Genomic DNA, 21,285 nt, shown 5'->3' with positions numbered 1-21,285 from the left:
CAAGTAATTTAAATTAGCTTTTTTTTTTGTCCAGTTTATAGCAACCCTGACTTTGCAATTGTTTTAATTGAAGTGCAAGTTCTTAATGAACTAGTTGTGTTTGTTGGGATGTGTATATAATGTCTGTGTTGCAATTCTAGTCCGTGAATATTTGAAAACTCTAACTCCTTTTTCCTGACATTCTCGTGTTTTACGCAATTTTAATTTAAATCAAACAACTGAGCTGCATAAATTTCCAATTTTCCTGCAGGGAGCTGTCAGTTGGAAGAGGCTCAACCTCTCCTGTCAAAGGAGCAGCATTCCCCAAAATTAACGTGGTAGATCCATGGGATGGCAAGGATGGTCAGGTGAGTTGATAATTTAGCAAATTATTTCAGATGTGAGTTTAAATTTTAGTTAAACCTGCAGTACTAGCACTGTGCAAGCTCCTATATACTTCAAAAACAGTTGTAAAAGCACGTGGCTGTAGTGGGTGGAACTAAATGCCACTTTTCTGTGTAATCTGACTTTTAACAAAAAATAGTTGCCAGGAGCCTCAAGTGTTATAAAAGAGTAAAGTATAAGGCTGATCATATAAAGTGCAAATCATTCTAAAATCAAGTTGCATATGATTGGACCTTTTAATTTGAAGAAAAGATCTTGAGACAACACAGTGTGACTTTGACTGACAAGATGATATAAGTATGCATTTGGCAAACTGTAGCAACCATTAGCAGGAAGTCTTTTCTTCCCCTTTTCCAATCCCATTGCTCCCTCCCCAAACTAAAAGTATTGTGATGGATTTTCCCCCCACTTCCTGTGGAATAATGATTGACTCCCACAAAGTTGCTTCATACTTTTGTCAGTGAGCTCCTTTCAGATGGAGCTGTTATATGGGAATAAAGTGACAGCAGTCACAATTCAGGTTTCATTTTTTTTTTTTGCTGCTGTTGGGATGACCCACTGACTGCGGCAGCTCCCCACACTGGGAGAGAGGCTGGTTCTGAGCCAGTGCACTTGCTTTTGAGACACTGGAAGGGGGTCTCAGCTAGGTGAATAATGGATAGTCTTCTCCCTTAATTGCCTTTGAGGTAAAGGAGGAATTTCAGACTACTCTTGCTAAAGCGTTTAATATGCTTATTCCTGTTCCACAGATTATTTAAAATTGTGGAGAGTTAATACAGGTAGACTATCCCTTATCCAAAAAACTTGGGACCAGCTGTGTTTCGGAATTCGGAAATTTTCGGATTTCAGAACGGATGAAATGGACAAGAGGCAGCGGGGGGGGGGGGGGGGAGGGAGAGAGGGGCGCGGGGGGGGGGGGGAGGGAGAGAGGGGCGCGGGGGGGGGGGGGAGGGAGAGAGGGGCGCGGGGGGGGGGGGAGGGAGAGAGGGGCGCGGGGGGGGGGGGGAGGGAGAGAGGGGAGCGGGGGGGGGGGGGGGAGGGAGAGAGGGGCGCGGGGGGGGGGGGGAGGGAGAGAGGGGCGCGGGGGGGGGGGGGGAGGGAGAGAGGGGCGCGGGGGGGGGGAGCGGGGGGGGGGGGAGCGGGGGGGGGGGGGAGCGGGGGGGGGGAGCGCGGGGGGGGGGGAGCGGGGGGGGGGGGGGGGAGAGAGGGGCGCGGGGGGGGGGGGGGGGAGAGAGGGGCGCGGGGGGGGGGGGAGAGAGGGGGGGGCGCGGGGGGGGGGGGGGGGAGAGAGGGGGGGGCGCGGGGGGGGGGGGGGGAGAGAGGGGGGGGCGCGGGGGGGGGGAGAGAGGGGGGGCGCGGGGGGGGGAGAGAGGGGAGAGAGGGGGGGGCGCGGGGGGGGGGGGGAGAGAGGGGGGGGCGCGGGGGGGCGCGGGGGGGGGGGAGAGAGGGGGGGGCGCGGGGGGGGGGGAGAGAGGGGGGGGCGAGAGGGGGGGGCGCGGGGGGGGGGGGGAGAGAGGGGGGGGCGCGGGGGGGGGGGGAGAGAGTCGGACGTCGCGGGGGGGGGGGGAGAGAGTCGGACGTCGCGGGGGGGGGGGAGTCGGACGTCGCGGGGGGGGGGGGAGTCGGACGTCGCGGGGGGGGGGGAGTCGGACGTCGCGGGGGGGGGGGGAAGTCGGACGTCGCGCGGGGGGGGGGTCGGACATCGCGCGGGGGGGGAAGTCGGACGTCGCGGGGGGGGGAAGTCGGACGTCGCGGGGGGGGGGGGGGGGGGAAGTCGGACGTCGCGCGGGGGGGAAGTCGGACGTCGCGCGGGGGGGGGGGGAAGTCGGACCGCGGGAAGCTGTTGCTAAGCAACAGGGTTTGTTGACAGATACAGAACTCAGAAGCTTCCGTATCTTTCAACAATAGTGCTGGAGTGTCCGGCAGTTTTGAGGGAACGGCAACAGCTCGGTCCCGTCGGTGCCGGATAGCACAAAGTTTCCTGTAATGTGATTTGTTGCCTGAGAAATGCAACTTTACATAAATGAGCAAGAGACTCCTAATTCCCTAGTGGATAAAGCCATCACCCAGTGTACCACTTAGCCTTGCCAAACAGAATGTCTTGGGTTCCAGTGCTGGCTCTGCTGCATTAACTGATCTCTGCTAGGGCAGCAATTGGGACTGTGTAATTCCCTTCTGAACCTCTGGGGGTGAGAGTGGGAGCAAGAGAAATCAATCCGGGTTCCTGATTGCTGTCCAGTGACCTGTGCTGGAAAGTGCATAGGTGTCAAATGAGAATGGGATTGGGCTTGACCACAATGTCATACACTGTTTGAATAGCCTGTTGACACTCTGTCTGGGTAGCTGTATAAAGAACGGTCATTTGGGCACAGTACGGAAGGCTGCCAACACCTCTGGAACCAAAGCGAAGAGTCAGGGTCTTCGTGAGAGAAGGAAGAAATTAAACATTTAAGTAATGATCATAAACCCTAACCATGCTTTTAATCTTCCTTAGCTGCCATTAGAAGACGACATTGATCTAAGTGATGTGGATCTTGACGATTATGACAAAGATGAGCTGTGAGCTGACGGCCTTCCCATTCATTGACAGACAACCTTTGTCTGAAACATTGGACTGACCATCTGTCTGCATTGAGGCCTTATTTCATCTTTCTGGCTCGTTGTATTTCTACTGTGACTTGTAAATATGTTTCACTGGGGTTTTTTTTCTAAAAAAACAAAATTGAATGTTGCAGTTATGTTTCAGATTTGCCAGCCATTTTGCGTAAACTGATGTAACAGACCAGATAGGCAGCCATTTGTCATGCCTGTTCCACGTGGATGACTATTTAAATGAATTCTTGAGGGGAGTGGGGTGCAAACCTGTATAATACATTTAGACATCTCTACATGTATTTGAGCAATCCTTATTCCAAAGAATAGAATCTGTTCAGCATAGGACAAGTAAAATCATGGTGACTACGCTATTAAATGGGATTGAGCATTTGGAACTTTGGATAGTTGAAAGACTTTTTTTGGGAAGGTGGATTTCATGGCGGTTCAAATAACTCAAACCTGTTTCCTTCTAGTAGCTAGAGAGAGGTTGGGGTGACTTGCCTTTCATTGAAGCTGAATTCCAGAGGCTCATCTCTACTTTTAAACACAAAACTTGTCAAATGATTGATTTGTTGTCTGACAAACATGTTCAATTCTGTTTTGCAAAAATTAAAATAATTGTAATCCATGTACAAATCAGTTATTATGGGTACATGCCACAGAATCTGCGTTGTGACATTCAGCTTCTCAGCATTGCAATTGATGACTGAATTTTGTGGTATACATTGTGTCATTATCTCGTACCATGAAATGTATACAGTTCTGGAAAGGATTTTTTTTTTAATGCTAAGTTTCATCTGTTGTGATTTTGTTGAGAATGAAGACTTCATGCTGTTAATACAGTGTGTGTGTGTGTGTGTGTATCGGAGAGAAATATGTGGGCTCGGTTCATCTATATAAAGTTTTTGAGGTTGTTTCCTTTTTGTAATGGGCAGTATTAAAGGAATGGGTTAATATGTATAAATTGTCTTCTGCAAACACCACCTCAATTAATACCTGTCATTGCTACTGAAAGCCATATAGGGCACACTTGTACTTGAAACTACCATTAAAGGTCACCGTTCTCTGAAAATGTAGAGCAAGTGAAATGTGGAGAAACCATTTTAGCCCCATGTTCTATGCTATCCTCCAAATCTGAATTGTTACAAATTGATTAGTGCTGGCTGTTTTAAATGTTACGATAGATTCCTAATTTTCAGGATAATGGGGGTAGGGGGGAGAATTAGGGTTCTAATCTAGCACTTACAGATTCCAGTGAACTTGAACCAAGCGTGGCTTTGCATTTTTAATGATAAACACACCTCTTCCCCCACATGCATACACATAGAACAGGAATGCAATTTCTAACTTCTTCCCAATTTTAAATGGTCTAAATTCTGTTTAAAGTAACAAATGATGGGTAACTAAATCAATAGTGCATAACAATATAGATAGATGCACATCTTTGCTTGGGGGTGTGATGGGAAGGGGCTATGGAGGGAAAAGATGCTTCCTCCAGTAGGGGGAGAGGGGGAGGATTCCATAGCTTCAAACCATTCTTTTCATTTAGAAATCTGAACATTTCTTATGGCCACAGACACATGTTGAGGTTTTCTAAAATGTTTATTTTACTGGATTAAAGCATAATTTCAGTTTCCTCCGTTTGTGCATAAACCAAATAAAACGAGTTGTATTAATCTCGCTAGTGCTGACCAGTGGAAGAATTGCAGGTTTGAACCATTCCCCTTCGTGATACAATGGTTATTTTCTTTAAGCAGACTTAAAAAATAAAATGGCTTTTTTGTTCTCCAAGTTAGTCTGTTTTTCCTCCAAATTCATTTCATGCTATCACACCATAATACATTATGTATTCTGCTAACATAGACTTAAGTTCCTTTTAATACCCCAAAAGTCTTAATTGTTAAATGAAAACAGCCCCATATCAGTCAACGTTGATATTTTGAGGGGGAACTTTACAAATTGAAAAGTGTTTATAAATTTCATGCTCCAGCAAATAACTCTTTTCAATTTTGATTTGCGTCAGTAACCAAGTATTTCTCCGACTGAGGGAGACTTTCTGTATAAAATGTAGTGATGCTCAATTTCAGAATTCATAGCTGAAGCTGCATGAAGTGGGAACTTGTTTAATGTAGGTATATATTTAAATTATGCCTCGGATGTATACCAAAACCGGTTTTAATACCTTGTTTGTTTGCTAACCTCTGACACTAAACCAGGCAATTAACTTTTTAATTTTTCTCGTACAAGTCTGTAAATGAGTTTATTTCTAGGACTGCTATTTTGTGCTCGTGAAGCTAAGTGATGCAAGTGCTGGGAAATGAAACTGCTCCCATTTCAGGCACATAGTGTTAGCATGAAGCACTTTCCGGCATAGCACAGTTTCTTCCACTCTGCCCCAACCACAAGAAAGCACCCAGTGCTGCAGCGGTGTGACATTATTCCATATCCCACACCAGTCATTCTGTGGCGCCTCTGAGATTGCCAATCAGTGCCAAATTAGGGATGTGCACTGGATTGAAACTCATTTCACACACAACTAGCCAGCAACTGGAGGAGACTTTCATTCCAACAGGCTGTGCTGATTTTAAACCCAAGTGCTAGAGGTTTAAACCACTACTATCCAATTTTTAAAATAACACTGCAGTCATAAAGTTATGGGTAGAAGTTATGTCTCTTTAACTGTATGTGAAGCACACTGGACAGTAAAGTTAAATAATTTAAAAGTGCTGTTATGTAGTAAACGTGGCACTTACTCTGCACAACAAGGTTCCACAGCCAGTAGTGAGGTGAATGATTCGTATTTATTAGTGTCAGCTAAGGAAGGAATGTTTGCCAGGACACACTAAGATCTCGTGCTCTTCAAATAGTGCGATGGGACCTCTTGCATCTGCTGAATTTGAATGATGGCACCTTTGACAATGTGGCACTTTCTCAGTAATGGAAGTGTTGGTCTCATTTTATGTACTCCAATTCTGAAGGGGTTAAAACAACTTTGATTTGGGAATGAGTGCTACCAACTAAGCCAAGCTGATACGAAGTAAAGGTGATGAATTTGGAATTTTCAGGATAAATATAACATTTATTTTAAACTAGTGTTCCTTGCAAGTTCATTTAAACATGACTCTTGCATTGTAATATTTAACTTCAATTTTCTCAAGTGACTGTCCTCTTGACAGTCTCTTAAAATAATGGAGAATCCAACTGTTGAAATTTATTAAAAATGCACACATTAGAATTGTGTTGCAAAATAGTTGTTTTCTTTCCCAATGCTCAACTAAACCAAGTTCCAAGAATGGGCACGTCTGTTATACAATAAATTAGTGTTCCCTGATCCACACATTCTGAGTAGCCTTCACCGTAATTCTCAATCAGTGTCGCTCTATGTTGACTCTATATGGACATCTTCTCGTAAGACCAAAAATGCAAACTCTTCCTTTTCCACATGAAGGCAGTTTTTTTTTAGGATTTTAAAAGGACACTCCACAGTAGTTTTACCCACTTCCGCAGTTTTCGTAAAGATAAACATTGCAAGTTGTATGATGTGCCTGGACACTGATTCATTTTTTTATGTTAGGAAATCTGAACTGCTGTTTGTCCTTTTCTGTTGCCCCACTTTCTATTTTGATCAATTGTGTTCATTAAATTATCTTTTCCTACCATTTCCATTTATTGCTGTCCTTTTTGTATTTTCTTACCCTTTCACCAGTTCGACCTCCCTCTGCCTGCTTGCATTTTTTGTTTTTGTTGACTCGAGCACCAATGGATTTTCAGGATACTGCACACTTGGTGCTCCACACCACCTTCTCTGTTTTTGAACTTATATATTCCTAATTATAATTAATTCAAATATGGTATGTTATGACCATTTACTTGTAATATTATAGAATCATAGAATGCTTACAGCATGGAAGAAGGCCATTTGGTCCGTCGAGTCCGTGCTGGCTCTCTGCAAGAGCACTTCAGCTAGTCCCTCTCTCTCCTCTCTCTCTCTCTCCCCCCCCCCCCCCGAGGCCTGCAAATTTCTTTCCTTCAGATACTTATCCAACTCCCTTTTGAAAGCCGTGATCGAGTCTGCCTCCACCACCCTTTCAAGCAGTGCATTCCAGATCTTAACCACTCGCTGCGTTAAAAAGTTTCTTACGTTGCCTTTGGTTCTTCTGCCAATCACCTTAAATCTATGTCCTCTGGTTCTTGACTGTTCTGCTAATGGGAACAGTTTCCCTCTATCTGCTCTGTCCAGACCCCTCATGATTTTGAACACCTATCAAATCTCCTCTCAATCTTCTCTGCTCCATGTAGAGCAACCCCAGTTTCTCCAATCTATCAACGTAACTGAAGTCCCTCTTTTCTGCACCTTCTCTAAAACCTTCCTAAAGTGTGGTGCCCAGAATTGGACACAGTACTCCAGTTGGGGCTAAACCAGATACAGGTTCATCATAATTTCCACACTTTTATACTCTATACCTCTATGAAGCCCAGGATCCCGTAAGTCTTTTTAACTGCTTTCTCAACCTGCCCTGGCACCTTCAATGACTTGTGCACACATACCCCCAGGTCTCTCTGTTCGTGTACCCACTTCAGGATTGTAACATTTAGTTTATATGTCCTCTCCTCTTTCTACCAAAATGTATTACTTCACACTTTTTTGCATTAAATTTCATCTACCACGTGGCCACCCATTTCACCAGTCTGTCTATGTCTTCCTGAAGTCTATTACTATCCTCCTCAAATTTTAAGTACGGCTTTGCATTGACTTAACAATTTCAATTGGAGGATAGGGTGAAAGAATATTTGCTGCATTTTGACTGTTGTTACTGTGCTAAGGAATTGGGACCCTGAACATTGGGTGTTTAGAATTTCCTCTTCCTTGGGACAGGTATTGAAGCCAATTGTAATGCCCTAACTGCTGCCATGCCATAACTCTGTACAACTGATTCAACAAGAGACTGGGAATTGAATCTGATTTGTGCGGCTCGGAGGTATAAGGTGCATTTATCCAGTAACCCACTGGTGGAGATATGAACCTTGTATAATCTGCTTTCATTTTGGCTTTTAGGACTTTTTTTAAAAACTGTAAATAGCTTGATAAAATGTGTCTTGTGCTGGTGCACTTCTTATGGGAACTATACTGATACCGTAGCTTTTTTCTTTTGAAAAACAATCCAAATTCATTTGTTTGTACAAAATGTTTTATATTTTTGGTGGGTGGGAACGAGAGAAGAGACAGGAAAGGAACCAAAGTAACAACATAAATCTTGCCTGAAGAGTATATATTGTGATAGTGTCAATTTTACTTTTACTGCCCACAAAACAAATGCAGTTTACTGAACTATTCATTAAAACAACCCATTTTAGCAATTTTTTTCTATCCCCTAATCCCTTCCCTTTGAAATACCCCCATCACTTTGGCTTACGGGTGAAAGTGATTTAATGGGTATATTTCCCAGACAATATGACTATCCAGGTGGGCTACAGTGTCTTTCCCAGTCCTGTACATTCTTGTTTGTGTGCTGTTGTCCAAACTTCACTAACTTAAATATTTAAGTAGCTATGCAGCATACTTTCAATATTGAAAAGGGATAACTGGTGAAATTTCCCTAAACTTTTTGCTTAATTAATCTCGGTGGAATTAATCATGTACTATTTGAAGAGGATGGTAGATCTCCCAGTGTCCTGGCCAACATTGATCACTCAACCAACACTGTCAAAAATTCATCTTACTGATTTTTTGGACCTTCCTTTGTCAAAATTGGCTGCCACACTTGCCTGCTAAACATCAGTGACTACACTTTGAACGTTATTTAATGGCCTGATTTACAGCACTTCTGCAATGTTCTGGAGCATGAAAGACTATATAAATGCACATTTATTTTCATTAAGATTGTCATTGTGTGGATTAGTTTGGGCAAAAAAAGTATGCTGGTGAAATTGAAGAGATGCATATCTCCTGAACTAAGTTGGGAAATATTTCACAGATTTGCACCTTGAAATTATTTTATTTCCTTACGCAACTTCTATTTCTCTTTTAACTTGTATCCTGTGTTTATCCTCTCTTCCCCTGATGGTGTAGCTGAGACTAACTGCTTGAAGTGAGAAACTGTACACAAACCTGTATCCTACCATTTATGAGCTAATGAAATGGGTCACAATAACTGGGCTTTTTAAAATTGTTTTACAGTCTCATTAAATGTATTTCTACCATAATTAATCACTATAATACTGGCATTTTTGTACAATATTATGAGGGGCATAGATAGGGTAGATAGAAAGGAACTTTTTCCCTCAGTAGAGGGGTCAATAACCAGGGGGCATAGATTCAAGGTAAGGGGCAGGAGGTTTAGAGGGGATTTGAGGAAGAACTTTTTCACCCAGGAGGGTGGTTGGAATCTGGAACTCACTGCCTGAAAGGGTGGTAGAGGCAGGAACCCTCAACATTCAAGAAGCATTTGGATGAGCACTTTAAATGCCATAGCATACAAGGCTACGGACCAAATGCTGGAAAATGGGATTAGATTAGACAGGGCTTGATGGCCGGCGCGGATGCGATGGGCCGAAGGGCCTCTTTCTGTGCTGTATAACTCTGGCATTTTGTTTTTTTACAGGTTTGCAGTAAATAAAGCTCTTGTACTTTTCTTTTGTCAGCGGATATGGGTTCAAACCCCAGTCCAGCACTTGGAAATAATCTAGGTTGACATTTCAGTGCCATACTAAGGGAGTGTTGCATGGATGGAGGTGCCATATTTCTGAGCCAGTCTGTTATGGTGCACATAAAACATCACACTCATGGAAGAGGAGCCGGGGCCAATATTTATCTCTCAATCAACACCATTAGACTCTTGTGAAATAGAAGTTACATGAACGATTTGGACTTAGAAGTACAATTTCAAAATTTGCAGACACTAAATTGGGGGGTACAGTTAATATTGAGGAAGAATGCGACAAAATACAAGGCATTGATAAGCACGGGTGTGTAATTGGCAAATGAATTTCAATATAGATAAGTGGGTGGTCCATTTTGGTAGGAAGAATAAGGAGGCCACATGCTGCTTGGATAAGAGTCTAAATGGGGTAGTGGAGCAAAGGAATCTAGGGGTACACGCACACAAATCACAAAAGTAGTCACCGGTTAATAAGGCTATTTTTTTTTAAAAACAAGCACGTGTTCATTTCTAGAGGGATAGATTTGAAAAACAGAAAAAAGTTAATAAACTTGTATAGAATCTTGCTTAGACCACACGGAGCACTGGGCACAGTTCTGGTCTCCATATTATAAAAAGATTATAGAGGCACTGGAGAAGGTGCAACAAAGATTCACAAGGATGATAGCAGAACTGAGAGGATATACAACTACAGCTGCTTATTATTTTATAGCCATAGGACCCTACCACCAATTTCACCGGTTTCATTTCTGAGGAATCGGCTCAGTACAAAGTTCCCCTTTTGCCATGTCAGACTTCAATGCCTGGCTGTCCTTGGGAGCATTAATTAAATCTATAACTAGTTGTTTTCTACAGCAGGGTGTTCCTTGTTCAATCCAGTTCAGGGAGATAATGAGCCAGCTTACGATTGGATGGTTCAAGGGAATTGACAAGTTGTGTAACTAAATTGACTATTTAACACTGAACATGACTACTTCTTTATGATGATTCAGTATCATATTCTGTTTTTATTATATGGGGTTCTGAAACCTTTACCAAATTATTTTGGGATTGATTATTGCAATTTCATCAATTTTGCCATGAGCAACTACAGACCAGGAGCTTTGCCTACAGGTGTTCACTTTCAGTCTCTGTTGTGTCTGTGTATAATAAGACACAGACTGCAGGAGAACGGTAAAACAGGTGTTTACTAAACGTGGCTCACACTGGAACTGCCTGTACAGATTGCTACTCAGTGCTATATACAGGTGTAGTCACTGCCGGTACGACAGTATACATGAGCTGTAAAAAGTAGTTCCCCCCTTAAAGGTATATACATTACAATTCCTCCCCTTTTAGATTAACAGTACCATAACACTCATTTAACAATTAAATATCAAACTAATTACAATTAACACTTTTAACATACAACGTTAGCTGAAAATAGTCTATTTATATATTCAGTCTTCGGGGAGGCTTCCTGATCCTTTCTGGATAGCGCCTTTCTCGAGTGTCGTGCTCTTGGTGCGGAGGCGATTCTGGCCCCCTGTCGTCGGTTGGTTCATCAGCTTCCGATGCTACTGTTTCTGGGGTAGATGCGACCTGTACGTCGGGTTCCTCACCAGGTACGTATGGGCGAGGCATGGGGTTGATTTGTTCCTGTGACTCTAGGATCTGGTCAGCATGGCGTCTCACGATGCTCTCCCCAACGTCCACTGTGTACATTAGTGGGCCCTGCCGTGTGCATATCATTCCTGGCTGCCATTTTTCTGTTCGGTAGTCGCGGGCCAAGACTGGTTGCCCTACATTGAAGCTCTTTGTTGGCTTCTCATGGATGTGCTGGAATTGCTTACTCTCAACATCTCTTCGTACGTTTGGTCTGAGCAAATCCAGGCAAGATCTTAACCTTCGGTTAAAGAACATCATGGCTGGGGCCTGGTTGGTGACTGCATGTGTCGCATTCCGGTAGGCGAACAGGAAATTGTCCACCTTGTGCTGCAGCGGAATGTTGTCATTGTACATAGCCTTTATTGCCTTCTTAATGGTTTGTACAAACCTCTCAGCCAATCCATTTGTGGCTGGATGATACGGGGCGGATGTGTAATGCCTTACCCCATTCTTTTTCAAGAACCTCCGGAACTCTTCGGACACAAACTGTGGTCCGTTGTCGGAGCAAATCTGTTCTGGCAAGCCATTCCTGGCAAAAATGGTCCATAGGACTGCAATAGTTTTCTCCGTGGTGGTGGAGGACATTTTGATGACCTCAGGCCATTTCCAGTGCGCATCCACGGCTATTAAAAACATTGAGTCCATGAATGGACCAGCAAAATCAATATGCACCCATTGCCATGGAGATGAGGGCCACTCCCATGGGTGTAGAGGGGCCTGTGGTGGTGCATTTTGGACTTTCTGGCATCCTGAGCAGCTCTTGGTCAGGTTCTCGATTTGTTTATCGATTCCTGGCCACCACACAAGTCCTGGGTAGGCTTTTCATTTTTACCTCTCCCAGATGACCCTCATGAAGCTCATTGAGCATTCTATCCCTTAACTTGGGTGGAATTACCACTCGGGATCCACACATCAAGGTCCCCCGGCACACTGACAGCTGTTCTCTCCTTGTCGAGAATGCTGGCAACAGTGAGTCGCCATGTGCTGGCCATCCCTTCACCGTCAAATCATATACCCGAGACAGTGTCGGGTCATTTCGGGTTTCCTTTTCGATACAAGCGTTAGTTACCGGTAGGTATTCAACTATAGTCGAATGGAATATTTCGACAGGATCCACTGCTGGTGCTTCCTCCGCAGTAGGCAGTGGCAGGCGTGATAGCCCATCAGCATTTCCATGCTGTTTCGTGCCCTTATATTCAATCTCATAGTGGTGCGCCCCTGGAAAAAGTGACCGCCTTTGTAGTCGTTGCGCAGTCATCACCGGAACGCCCTTCTTCGGATTAAAAATGGAGACAAGAGGCTGGTGATCAGTCAGCAAGGTGAATTTCTGCCCGTGCAGATAGTGATTGAACTTTTTCCACTCCCCACACTAGGCTGAGGGCCTCCCTGTCAATCTGGGCGTAGTTACACTCGGCTGAGGTTAGTGATCGTGACGCAAAGGCTATTGGCCTCTCTGAGCCGTCCGAGAATTTGTGCGACAGCACTGCTCCAATGCCGTAGGGTGACGCATCACATGCCAACTGAATTGGTAATGCTGGGTTGTAATGGGCCAATACCTCTTTTGCTGTGATTAGTGTTTTGCTCTTCTGGAAAGCTCGTCTATATTCGTCACTCCACTTCCATGGCACCCGAGTTTGCAGTAGGGTGTTCAGTGGGTGTAGTATTGTAGACAAATTTGGCAAGAACTTATGGTAGTAGTTTACCAGCCCGAGGAACGACCTCAGTTGTGACACATTTTCCGGTGCTGGAGCCTTGACTACTGCCTCAATCTTCTCTGGGGACTTATGTAACCCCTCTATCGATAACGTGGCCACAATACGAGATCTGTTTTCTAAAAAACTCGCATTTGGGGCGGTTAGCTCGGAGCCCATATTCCTGCAATCTAGTGAGCACCTGCTCCAGGTTGGCAAGGTGATCACTGTCATTTTCGCCCGTGACCAGGATGTCGTCCAAATAACACTGGGTCCCTGGGATCCCTTGCAGGACTTGTTCCATTGCCCTCTGCCAAATAGCCGGAGCTGATGCTACCCTGAATACCAGCCGGTTGTATTGGTAGAGGCCTTTATGGGTGTTGATAGTGAGGTATTTTTTTGATGCTTCTTCTACCTCCATTTGCAGATACGCCTGGGCCAGATCAATCTTAGTGAAGCGTTTCCCTCCAGATAGCGAGGCGAAAATATCTTCACTCCGTGGAAGTGGATATTGTACGGTGTGAAGGACCGAGTTCAGTTACCTTAAAGTCCCCACAGATGCGAACCTTCCTTGGTTCCCCAGGCGTGCTGCTCAACGACTTTTTCATCACAGGGACGATGGGTGTAGCCCACTCGCTCCAGTCTACCTTGGACAGTACACCTGAACATTCCAGACTCTCCAGCTTTGCTTCGACGGCTGGGCGGATCGCATAAGGTACCGGTCTGGCCTTAACAAATTTTGGGCTTGCGTTTTCTTCAATTTTAATCGTCGCTGTCATGCCTTTTAGTGTTCAGAGTCCTTGCTGGAACACTTCTTTCGCGCCAGTTAGGATATTTGACAGTCGCCCAGGTGTGACGTAGTCATCCTTTTTGTCAGCCACAGTCAGTGCCTGTATGGAATGCCAATCCAGTTGTATTTTCCGGATCCATTCGCGTCCCAGTAATGGTGGTCCTCCATCTTGCAATACATACAGGTCTAGTTTTGGTGTTTCCTTACCGTTATATATAACGGTCACCCTTATTTTTCCTTTGGGGTAGACTTTTTGCCCCGTTTCGTCTTCAAAATAATTTTTGTGTCTCTCAAGGGTATGTGTGAGAATAGCCGCTCGTAGTCCCGTCGGTTTATGACTGTTAGGGCTGATCCTGTGTCCAATTCCACCTTTACCTGGACTCCTGCTATCTTGAGAGTGACCCAAATGGTTCGGTGATCCTCCATTGTGATCACATTAAGTAGTTTCAGACAACTCAGTTCCCTGCTTTCGGAGTCATTATCACTCTTTTGTTCGTCTGAACTATTCTCTGTCATCTTATGTACCTTCTTGTACTTTCCTTTGGTAGGTTTCTTATTGCTGGTTTTCTTTCCCGACCTGCAGACTCGTGCTATGTGTCCTACTTTTCCACACTGTCTGCACACTTTGTCTTTGAACCAGCAATCATTCTGGTCGTGTGTTGTTCTGTCGCAGCAACAGCACTTCTGTTCCATATGACATTTTGTTTGTGCCATATTCTTGCGGTCTCTGTTGTATCTCTGCAGCGCCCCATGCTGCTGCTTCATATGATACCACAATGCTGAAAGCCTTTTCCAGCGTAAGGTCCTTTTCAGATAAAAGCCGTTTCTGGGTTCCTTCACTTTGAAGCCCACACACAAACTTGTCCCTTAAGGTATCTGCCAGTCCCGCTCCAAACTGGCAGTATTTCGATAGTTTGCGCAGTTCTGTTAAATAATCAGCATTGCTTTCATCCTTATGCTGGTTCCGTTTGTGAAACTTGAATCTTTCTGCTATCAGCAGCGGTGTGGGGTTTAAATGTTCCTGTAGCGTCGTTACTATGTCTTCAAAACTCTTTTCCATTGGCTTCGTTGGGGTTACTAGATTTCGCAATAACCCATACGTCTTTGCACCCATTAAGTTCAACAATACCGACGCTTTCTTGTCATCTGACACCTCATTTGCCTTGCAGTACATCTCTATTCGTTCGACATATGTAGTCCAACCTTCGACTTCATTGTCAAATGCGGTGATACTGCCACTCTTCGGCATTTTGTGTGTGGTTTAAAATGGCATCTCCCAATGACTTAAAATGGCATCTCCCGCGCTTTCCTTCCTCCCCCGCTGCTGCCAACGCCGCTCCCGGCGGTTCTCATGGCAATGGCGGCGCCCTGTAGGTTTCGTGCGCTTCTCCTGCGCTGCTGCCAACGCTGCTCTCGGTGGTCCGCGTGGCAATGGCGGGGCCTCGCGGGTTTCTGTGCGTCTCTCTCTCCCCGACGCTGCTCGGCCCCTGAACACCGGCTGCGCCGTGCGCTCTGCCCTCTCTCTCTCTCCCCCGTCGACGCTGCTCGGCCCTTTGCTGTGCCGCTCGGTCGGGCTCTAGCCCGCCTGATGCGCCATCAATTACTCAAAAGACTGAGGTTGATCGAGTAACAATCAGGCTTTTATTAACTAAAGAATGAAGGTCTTGTCTCGAGTGGTCGACCCGTCCAGAATACTAAGGGACTGGGAGGTAGTCACTTATATACCTGGAATAGTGGGAGAAGTCAGCCGAGGCATGTCCAGACCTGTACCTAGTGGAATACACATACAGGCAGAGACAGGTATAACAGTGGTTTACCACATTCACCCCTTGTTTAAAAATGAGTCCGGCGGGGTGAAGTGTATTTAAAAGTTCGTGTATTGGAGTCTCTCCGGGGGTCTTGTCTGCCGCTGTGATCGACGTGGCGACGGCAGGGGTGGTGGAGCTTCCGGCGTCGCGGCCCGTGTAGGCTGGGGCCCTGGAGTGTAGTCCTCGTGGGTGATGGTCCAAGGCGAGCCGGCTGCTGGGGTTGGATATCAGGTCGTGGTGGGGGGGGGGGGGGGGGTGGTAATGGGTAGTGGGTTACAGCGGTCCCCGAGGGTGCGAGGTCTCGTATGGAGACTGTGTCCTCCCGCCCATCCCGGTACGCAATGTAAGCGTACTGGGGGTTGGCGTGGAGGAGGTCGACCCTCTCGACCAGGGGGTCCGTTTTATTGGCCCTCACGTGTCTGCTCAGTAGTACCGGCCCTGGGGACATCAGCCATGGCGGTAACGATGTCCCCGATGTGGACTTCCTTGGGAAGACAAACATTTTCTCGTGAGGGGTGGCATTGGTGGCAGTGCAGAGCAGTGACCGAATCGAGTGCAGCGCATCGGGGAGCACCTCCTGCCAGCGGGAGGTCGGAAGGCCCCTAGACTTTAAGGCTAGTAGGGCGGCCTTCCAAACTGTTGCATTCTCTCTTTCCACCTGTCCGTTCCCCCGGGGGTTGTAACTGGTGGTCCTGCTTGTGGCTATACCCCTAGCGAGCAGGTACTGGCGGAGTTCGTCGCTCATAAACGATGAGCCCCGGTCGCTATGGATATAGCTGGGGAAACTGAACAGGGTGAAGAGGCTGTTCAGAGATTTAATGACCGTGGCACTGGTCATGTCCGGGCAGGGGATAGCGAACGGGAACCGGGAGTACTCGTCAATGATGTTGAGGAAGTACACATTGCGGTCGGAGGAGGGGAGTGTAGGGGGTTTCTCTTGCTCGTTCTGGTCTCCTGCCAGGCTTTGTGCAATAATTACCCTTGAGTGGTTCGACCCACTCCCCCTACGGTTCTAGACCTTGGACTTAGATGCAGAGAACAGTAGTGCAGAGAAAGGACTCAATAGACCAGGCTGAATAAAAATAAAAGCATCCATTTCGTGCTAAACAGTTTGAAGCATTACAAAATACATGTCATAGGCACAGATTAAAGTAACTACAATCATGCACAAATTTATGAACTTGACTCTATGGAAATGGGGAACACACGGCACATCGTAAAAGGGAAAACACATTACGATTACCCTTAACTCCCTCCCCTATACCTAAACTAAGTTTCGACCTGGGGAACTTGGGATCATGCTCACCACTCTCAAAATCACGAAAAAGGGGATTCGCAGCCTTTTGGCACCGCTTTCCGTCGTCACGTGGATTTGGAAACTTCTGGCGCAGTCGATATTCTCTCTCTCTCGGGGCGGCGGGGTAGACACCGCCTCGATGAGCGCTCGTCAAGGTTGAAGATCAGCTACAAGCTGTTGTCGATTTTGGTTCATGGCGCAGACCAACAACCAGATGGGATGTTGAGACACGGAAGTGTCAGGCCCGGAATGTCTTTGTCTCCGGCCTGGATTGTCGGTTTTCCAGAGGGTTTCTTCTCCTTCGGCCTGGGTCGTCGATGATCTCCCGACCCCAGTACCCGGGCCACCCTCGTCGTCTTCTCGTCGTGGCCGAGCCTTGTCTGGCTGAACACCGACCACGTTGTCTTTTCACCGAAATTGTCCGTCCGAAGCGTCTTTAAAAAGACGAATCGTCATCGATTCCGAAGCTACCGAGGTAGAAGAGGCGCCGATCCTGGCACCGTCCGTCCTTCGTTCGTTCCTTGTAGAAGCTGTTTCTTAGCTCGTTGATCGTCCGACAACGTCGATCGTGTTGTCCAAGAAGTAGATCGTTTCTTCTCGTCTCCGAAGAAGATGTAGTTTTTCCGAGTGTGTCTTTGATGGACTTTCAATCCATAGTTATACTCTTTTGGGACAGTCTTATCTCCCGCCAAATCATAGTCCTGTCTTTGTATTAATTTTGGCAGGCAGAAATCTCTGCAGGGGCGCTTTGTCTTGTAACGGGAGCCGGTGATAACTTAACTGGCCTTCCTGGCCGATAATGTCTTTTAATGTCTTTTACATTGTCATCGCGACTCGGTTCGCATATTGATCGGTCCGGAGATTTTCCTTGATGGCTGTTAAACGGTTTCTCCTTTGTACAATAAATGGGTATAAGTGTTTTTGCATTGTCCGCCCATATCTTGATGGGCCCCATCCTGTACTTAGAATCCATTGAATATGTATGCGGTTTTCCTGAGTTTCGGTTCCCAGATACTGGCTTTCGCGGGCTTACTGTCTTCAATCCACAAGCCTGTCTGGCTTGCAGTAACAGAAATAAAATGGTCCAGAAAACTGATCACGAGGCCCGGCGGCCATTTTGTATGCCCTTTTATCAAAGGTTTTTCTGTGCAAGCTTGCTTTGGTCAATAAACAGTCTTATTTTATCCGGTTTTCTTGCGTGATTATTGCTGAAAATTTCGAATCTTACAGGAGAGGCCCTTTGAAATCGACGCTCAGGCGTTCGAAAGGGCGAGTGGCTTTTATCAGGTGGGCTCTGTCTGGTCTATAAAAGTGCGGTTTGCACTCAGCGCAGACTTGGCAGTTCTTGGTCATGGTCCTGACCTCCTCGATGGAGTAAGGCAGGTTGCGGGCCTTGATGAAGTGGAAGAACCTGGTGACCCCCGGGTGGCAGAGGTCATTGTGGAGGGCCCTCAGCCTATCGATCTGCGCGCTGGCGCAGGTGCCACGCGATAGGGCATCTGGGGGTTCATTGAGCTTCCCAGGCCGGTACAAGATCTCGTAATTGTAGGTGGAAAGTTCGATTCTCCACCTCAAGATCTTGTCATTTTTGATTTTGCCCCTCTGCTTGTTGTTGAACATAAAAGCAACTGAACGCTGGTCAGTGAGCAGGGTAAATCGTTTTCCGGCCAGGTAGTGCCTCCAATGACGCACAGCCTCCACGATAGCCTGGGCCTCCTTCTCGACCGCGGAGTGTCTGGTCTCCGGGCCCTGGAGGGTTCGTGAGAAGAATGCCACAGGTCTCCCCGCCTGATTAAGGGTGGCGGCCAGAGCGAAGTCGGACGCATCGCTTTCCACCTGGAAGGGGATGGATTCGTCCACTGCGTGCATGGTGGCTTTGGCAATGTCTTCCTTGATACGGTGGAAGGCTAAGCGGGCCTCTGCCGTCACGGGAAAAGAGGTGGACTTGATCAGCGGACGGGCTTTGTCTGCATAGTAGGGGACCCACTGAGCGTAGTAGGAAAAAACCCCTAGGCACCTCTTCAGAGCTTTTAGGCAGTGGGAGTTCCATAAGGGGACGCATCCGGTCCGGGTCGGGACCGATGACCCCATGTTCCACAACACAGCCAAGGATGGCGAGGCGGTCTGTGCGGAATATGCACTTCTCCTTGTTATGTCAGGTTCAGGAGTTGGGCGGTGCGGAGGAATTTCTCGAGGTTTGCGTCATGGTCCTGCAAGTCATGGCCGCAGATGGTCACATTATCTAGGTAAGGGAAAGGGGCCTGCAGCTCGTTTTGATCGACCATCCAGTCCATCTCCCTTTGGAAGACGGAGACCCCGTTGGTAACGCCGAAGGGAACCCTAAGGAAGTGATAGAGGCGGCCGTTTGCCTCAAAAGCAGTATACTGGCGGTCTTCAGGGCTGATGGGGAGCTGGTGGTACGCTGATTTCAGGTCAATGGTCGAAAAGACGCGGTACTGCGCGATCTGGTTGACCACGTCAGCTATGCGGGGGAGTGGGTAGGCATCCAGCAGGGTGTAGCGGTTTATTGTTTGGCTGTAGTCGATGACCAGGCGTTGTTTCTCGCCGGTCTTAACGACCACAACCTGGGCTCGCCAGGGGCTGGAGCTGCCCTCAATAATCCCCTCCTTCAGGAGCCATTCCACTTCGGTTTTGATGAAAACCCTGTCCCCGGCACTGTATCGCCTGCTCTTTGTGGCGATGGGCTTACAGTTGGGGGTGAGGTTAGCAAACAGTGGGGGGGGGGGTGGGACTCTGATGTGGAGAGGTTGCATCTGGTGCGCGGCGGGCAATTTGGAGGCTGCTGGCTGCGGACTCTGAGTTGGGGGGGGGGGGGGGGGGAAGAGGGGGCCACCATACGCCATCGTAACGCTTTTGAGATGGCACTGGAAATCCAACCCCAGTAGAACGGCAGCGCAGAGGTCGGGCAGGACCAGGAGTTTAAAATTATTGAACACAGTCCCGTCTACTACTAGTGTCACCACGCAGTAGCCGCCAATGTCCGCTGACTGGGACTCGGAGGCCATAGAAATCCGCTGGTGCGCAGGCAGGACTGGGAGAGAGCAACGCCGCACCGTGTCGGGGTGGATGAAGCTCTCTGTGCTCCCGGAGTCAAAAAGGCAGTTTATTGCATGGCCGTTTACCTTAACGTCCATTCTGGACCGAGCTAGTTGGTGCGGTCTCGTTTGGTCCAGCGTCACAGAGGCCAGCGTAGGGGTCGGTGTGTCGCTGTGGGTATCAGATGGGGGGGGGGGGGGTTGGCGGTCTGCTGCGTCCCGGCTGGTGTCCAAGATGGCGGCGTCCATGATTCCCATGTGGCTGGAGTCGTCCAAGATGGCTGCTGCTGCGGTGGTTCGCACATGGCTGGGGAGGCCCAAGATGGCGGCCCGCACGGCCCACACGCGGCGCTGTTGGTGGCCCAAGATGGCGGCTCGCACGGCCCACACGCGGCGCTGCTGGCGTTCGGGGTGGCTTTGGCCTTGCAGACGCTGGCGTAGTGTCCCTTTTTCCCGCAGCCCGAGCAGGTCGCATTCTTCGCCGGGCAGCGCGCTCTGGGGTGTTTGACCTGGCCACAGAAGTAGCATTTCTGGCCTTGGGATACTGCTGTCTGGCTTTGGGACACTGCTGCGGTAGTTGGGCCGTTGTTGGGCTGTGGCTGGGGTGGTACGGTGCTATGGGGCTGTCCTACCGTGTCCCAGGTTGTCGTTCCCCGCAGCGTCCACGGTGCAGGAGTAGGCATCCATACCCCGGAAGGCTACGTCCAGCGTTAGTGCGATGTCGGAGGCTTTGTCGAGGGGGAGGTCACTCTGCTCCAGCAGTCGCTGTCGGGTGCAGTTGGACCTGTGGCCCGCTACGAAGGCATCCCGGATCAGTTCCTCCGTGTACTTAGTGGGCGTTACCGCCTTACACCCACAGGCCCGGCCAAGCACAGACAGTGCTTGGAGGTGTTCCTCAGCCGATTCCCCAGGTTGTTGCTTGCGACTCCCTAGAAGGTGCCTAGCGTATACTTCGTTCACAGGGCGCGTGTACTGGGTCTTGAGGAGCTGGAGGGCGGCTGTGTACGAGGTCGCGTCCCGGATGACTGAGTACACTCGGTGGTTCACCTTGGAGATCAGGACAGACAGTTTGTCCGCATCCGTTACAACCGCAGTGGAGGCAGTCAGGAATGTCTCGAAGCACGTGAGCAAACTTGGTGGAAGCGTCCGCTTCCCGACTGTCCAGGTCCAGGCATGCTGGTGTGAGGATCTTCTCCATTATAAAAATTTAGTTAATAAAATTGATGCGCCATCAATTACTCAAAAGACTGAGGTTGAGCGAGTAACAATCAGGCTTTTATTAACTAAAGAATGAAGGTCTTGTCGCGAGTGGTCGACCCGTCCAGAATACTAAGGGACTGGGAGGTAGTCACTTATAT

The 21,285-nt window shown here is 47.7% G+C and overlaps 2 protein-coding genes across 2 annotated transcripts in view; one reads left to right on the top strand and one right to left on the bottom strand.

Annotated features, from left to right (window-relative positions):
- Positions 1-4,770, top strand: part of LOC147103250 (protein disulfide-isomerase A6-like) — a 30,292-nt gene extending 25,522 nt beyond the window's left edge. The window contains exons 12-13 of the mRNA XM_085962690.1: positions 251-347; positions 2,879-4,770. Coding sequence (XP_085818816.1) covers positions 251-347; positions 2,879-2,947 — 166 coding nt within the window. The 3' untranslated portion in view covers positions 2,948-4,770. The remainder of the gene's footprint in view (positions 1-250; positions 348-2,878) is intronic.
- Positions 1-21,285, bottom strand: part of ak2 (adenylate kinase 2) — a 122,322-nt gene that overhangs the window by 65,188 nt on the left and 35,849 nt on the right. The window lies entirely within an intron of this gene.

This window comes from Somniosus microcephalus, chromosome 20 (assembly GCF_052327205.1).
Source record: "Somniosus microcephalus isolate GS21.2 chromosome 20, FLI_Smic_1.0, whole genome shotgun sequence".
Classification (NCBI taxonomy): Eukaryota; Metazoa; Chordata; class Chondrichthyes; order Squaliformes; family Somniosidae; genus Somniosus; species Somniosus microcephalus.
The sequence above is the reverse complement of the archived record's forward strand: the minus strand, read 5'-3'. Positions and strand labels throughout refer to the sequence as shown.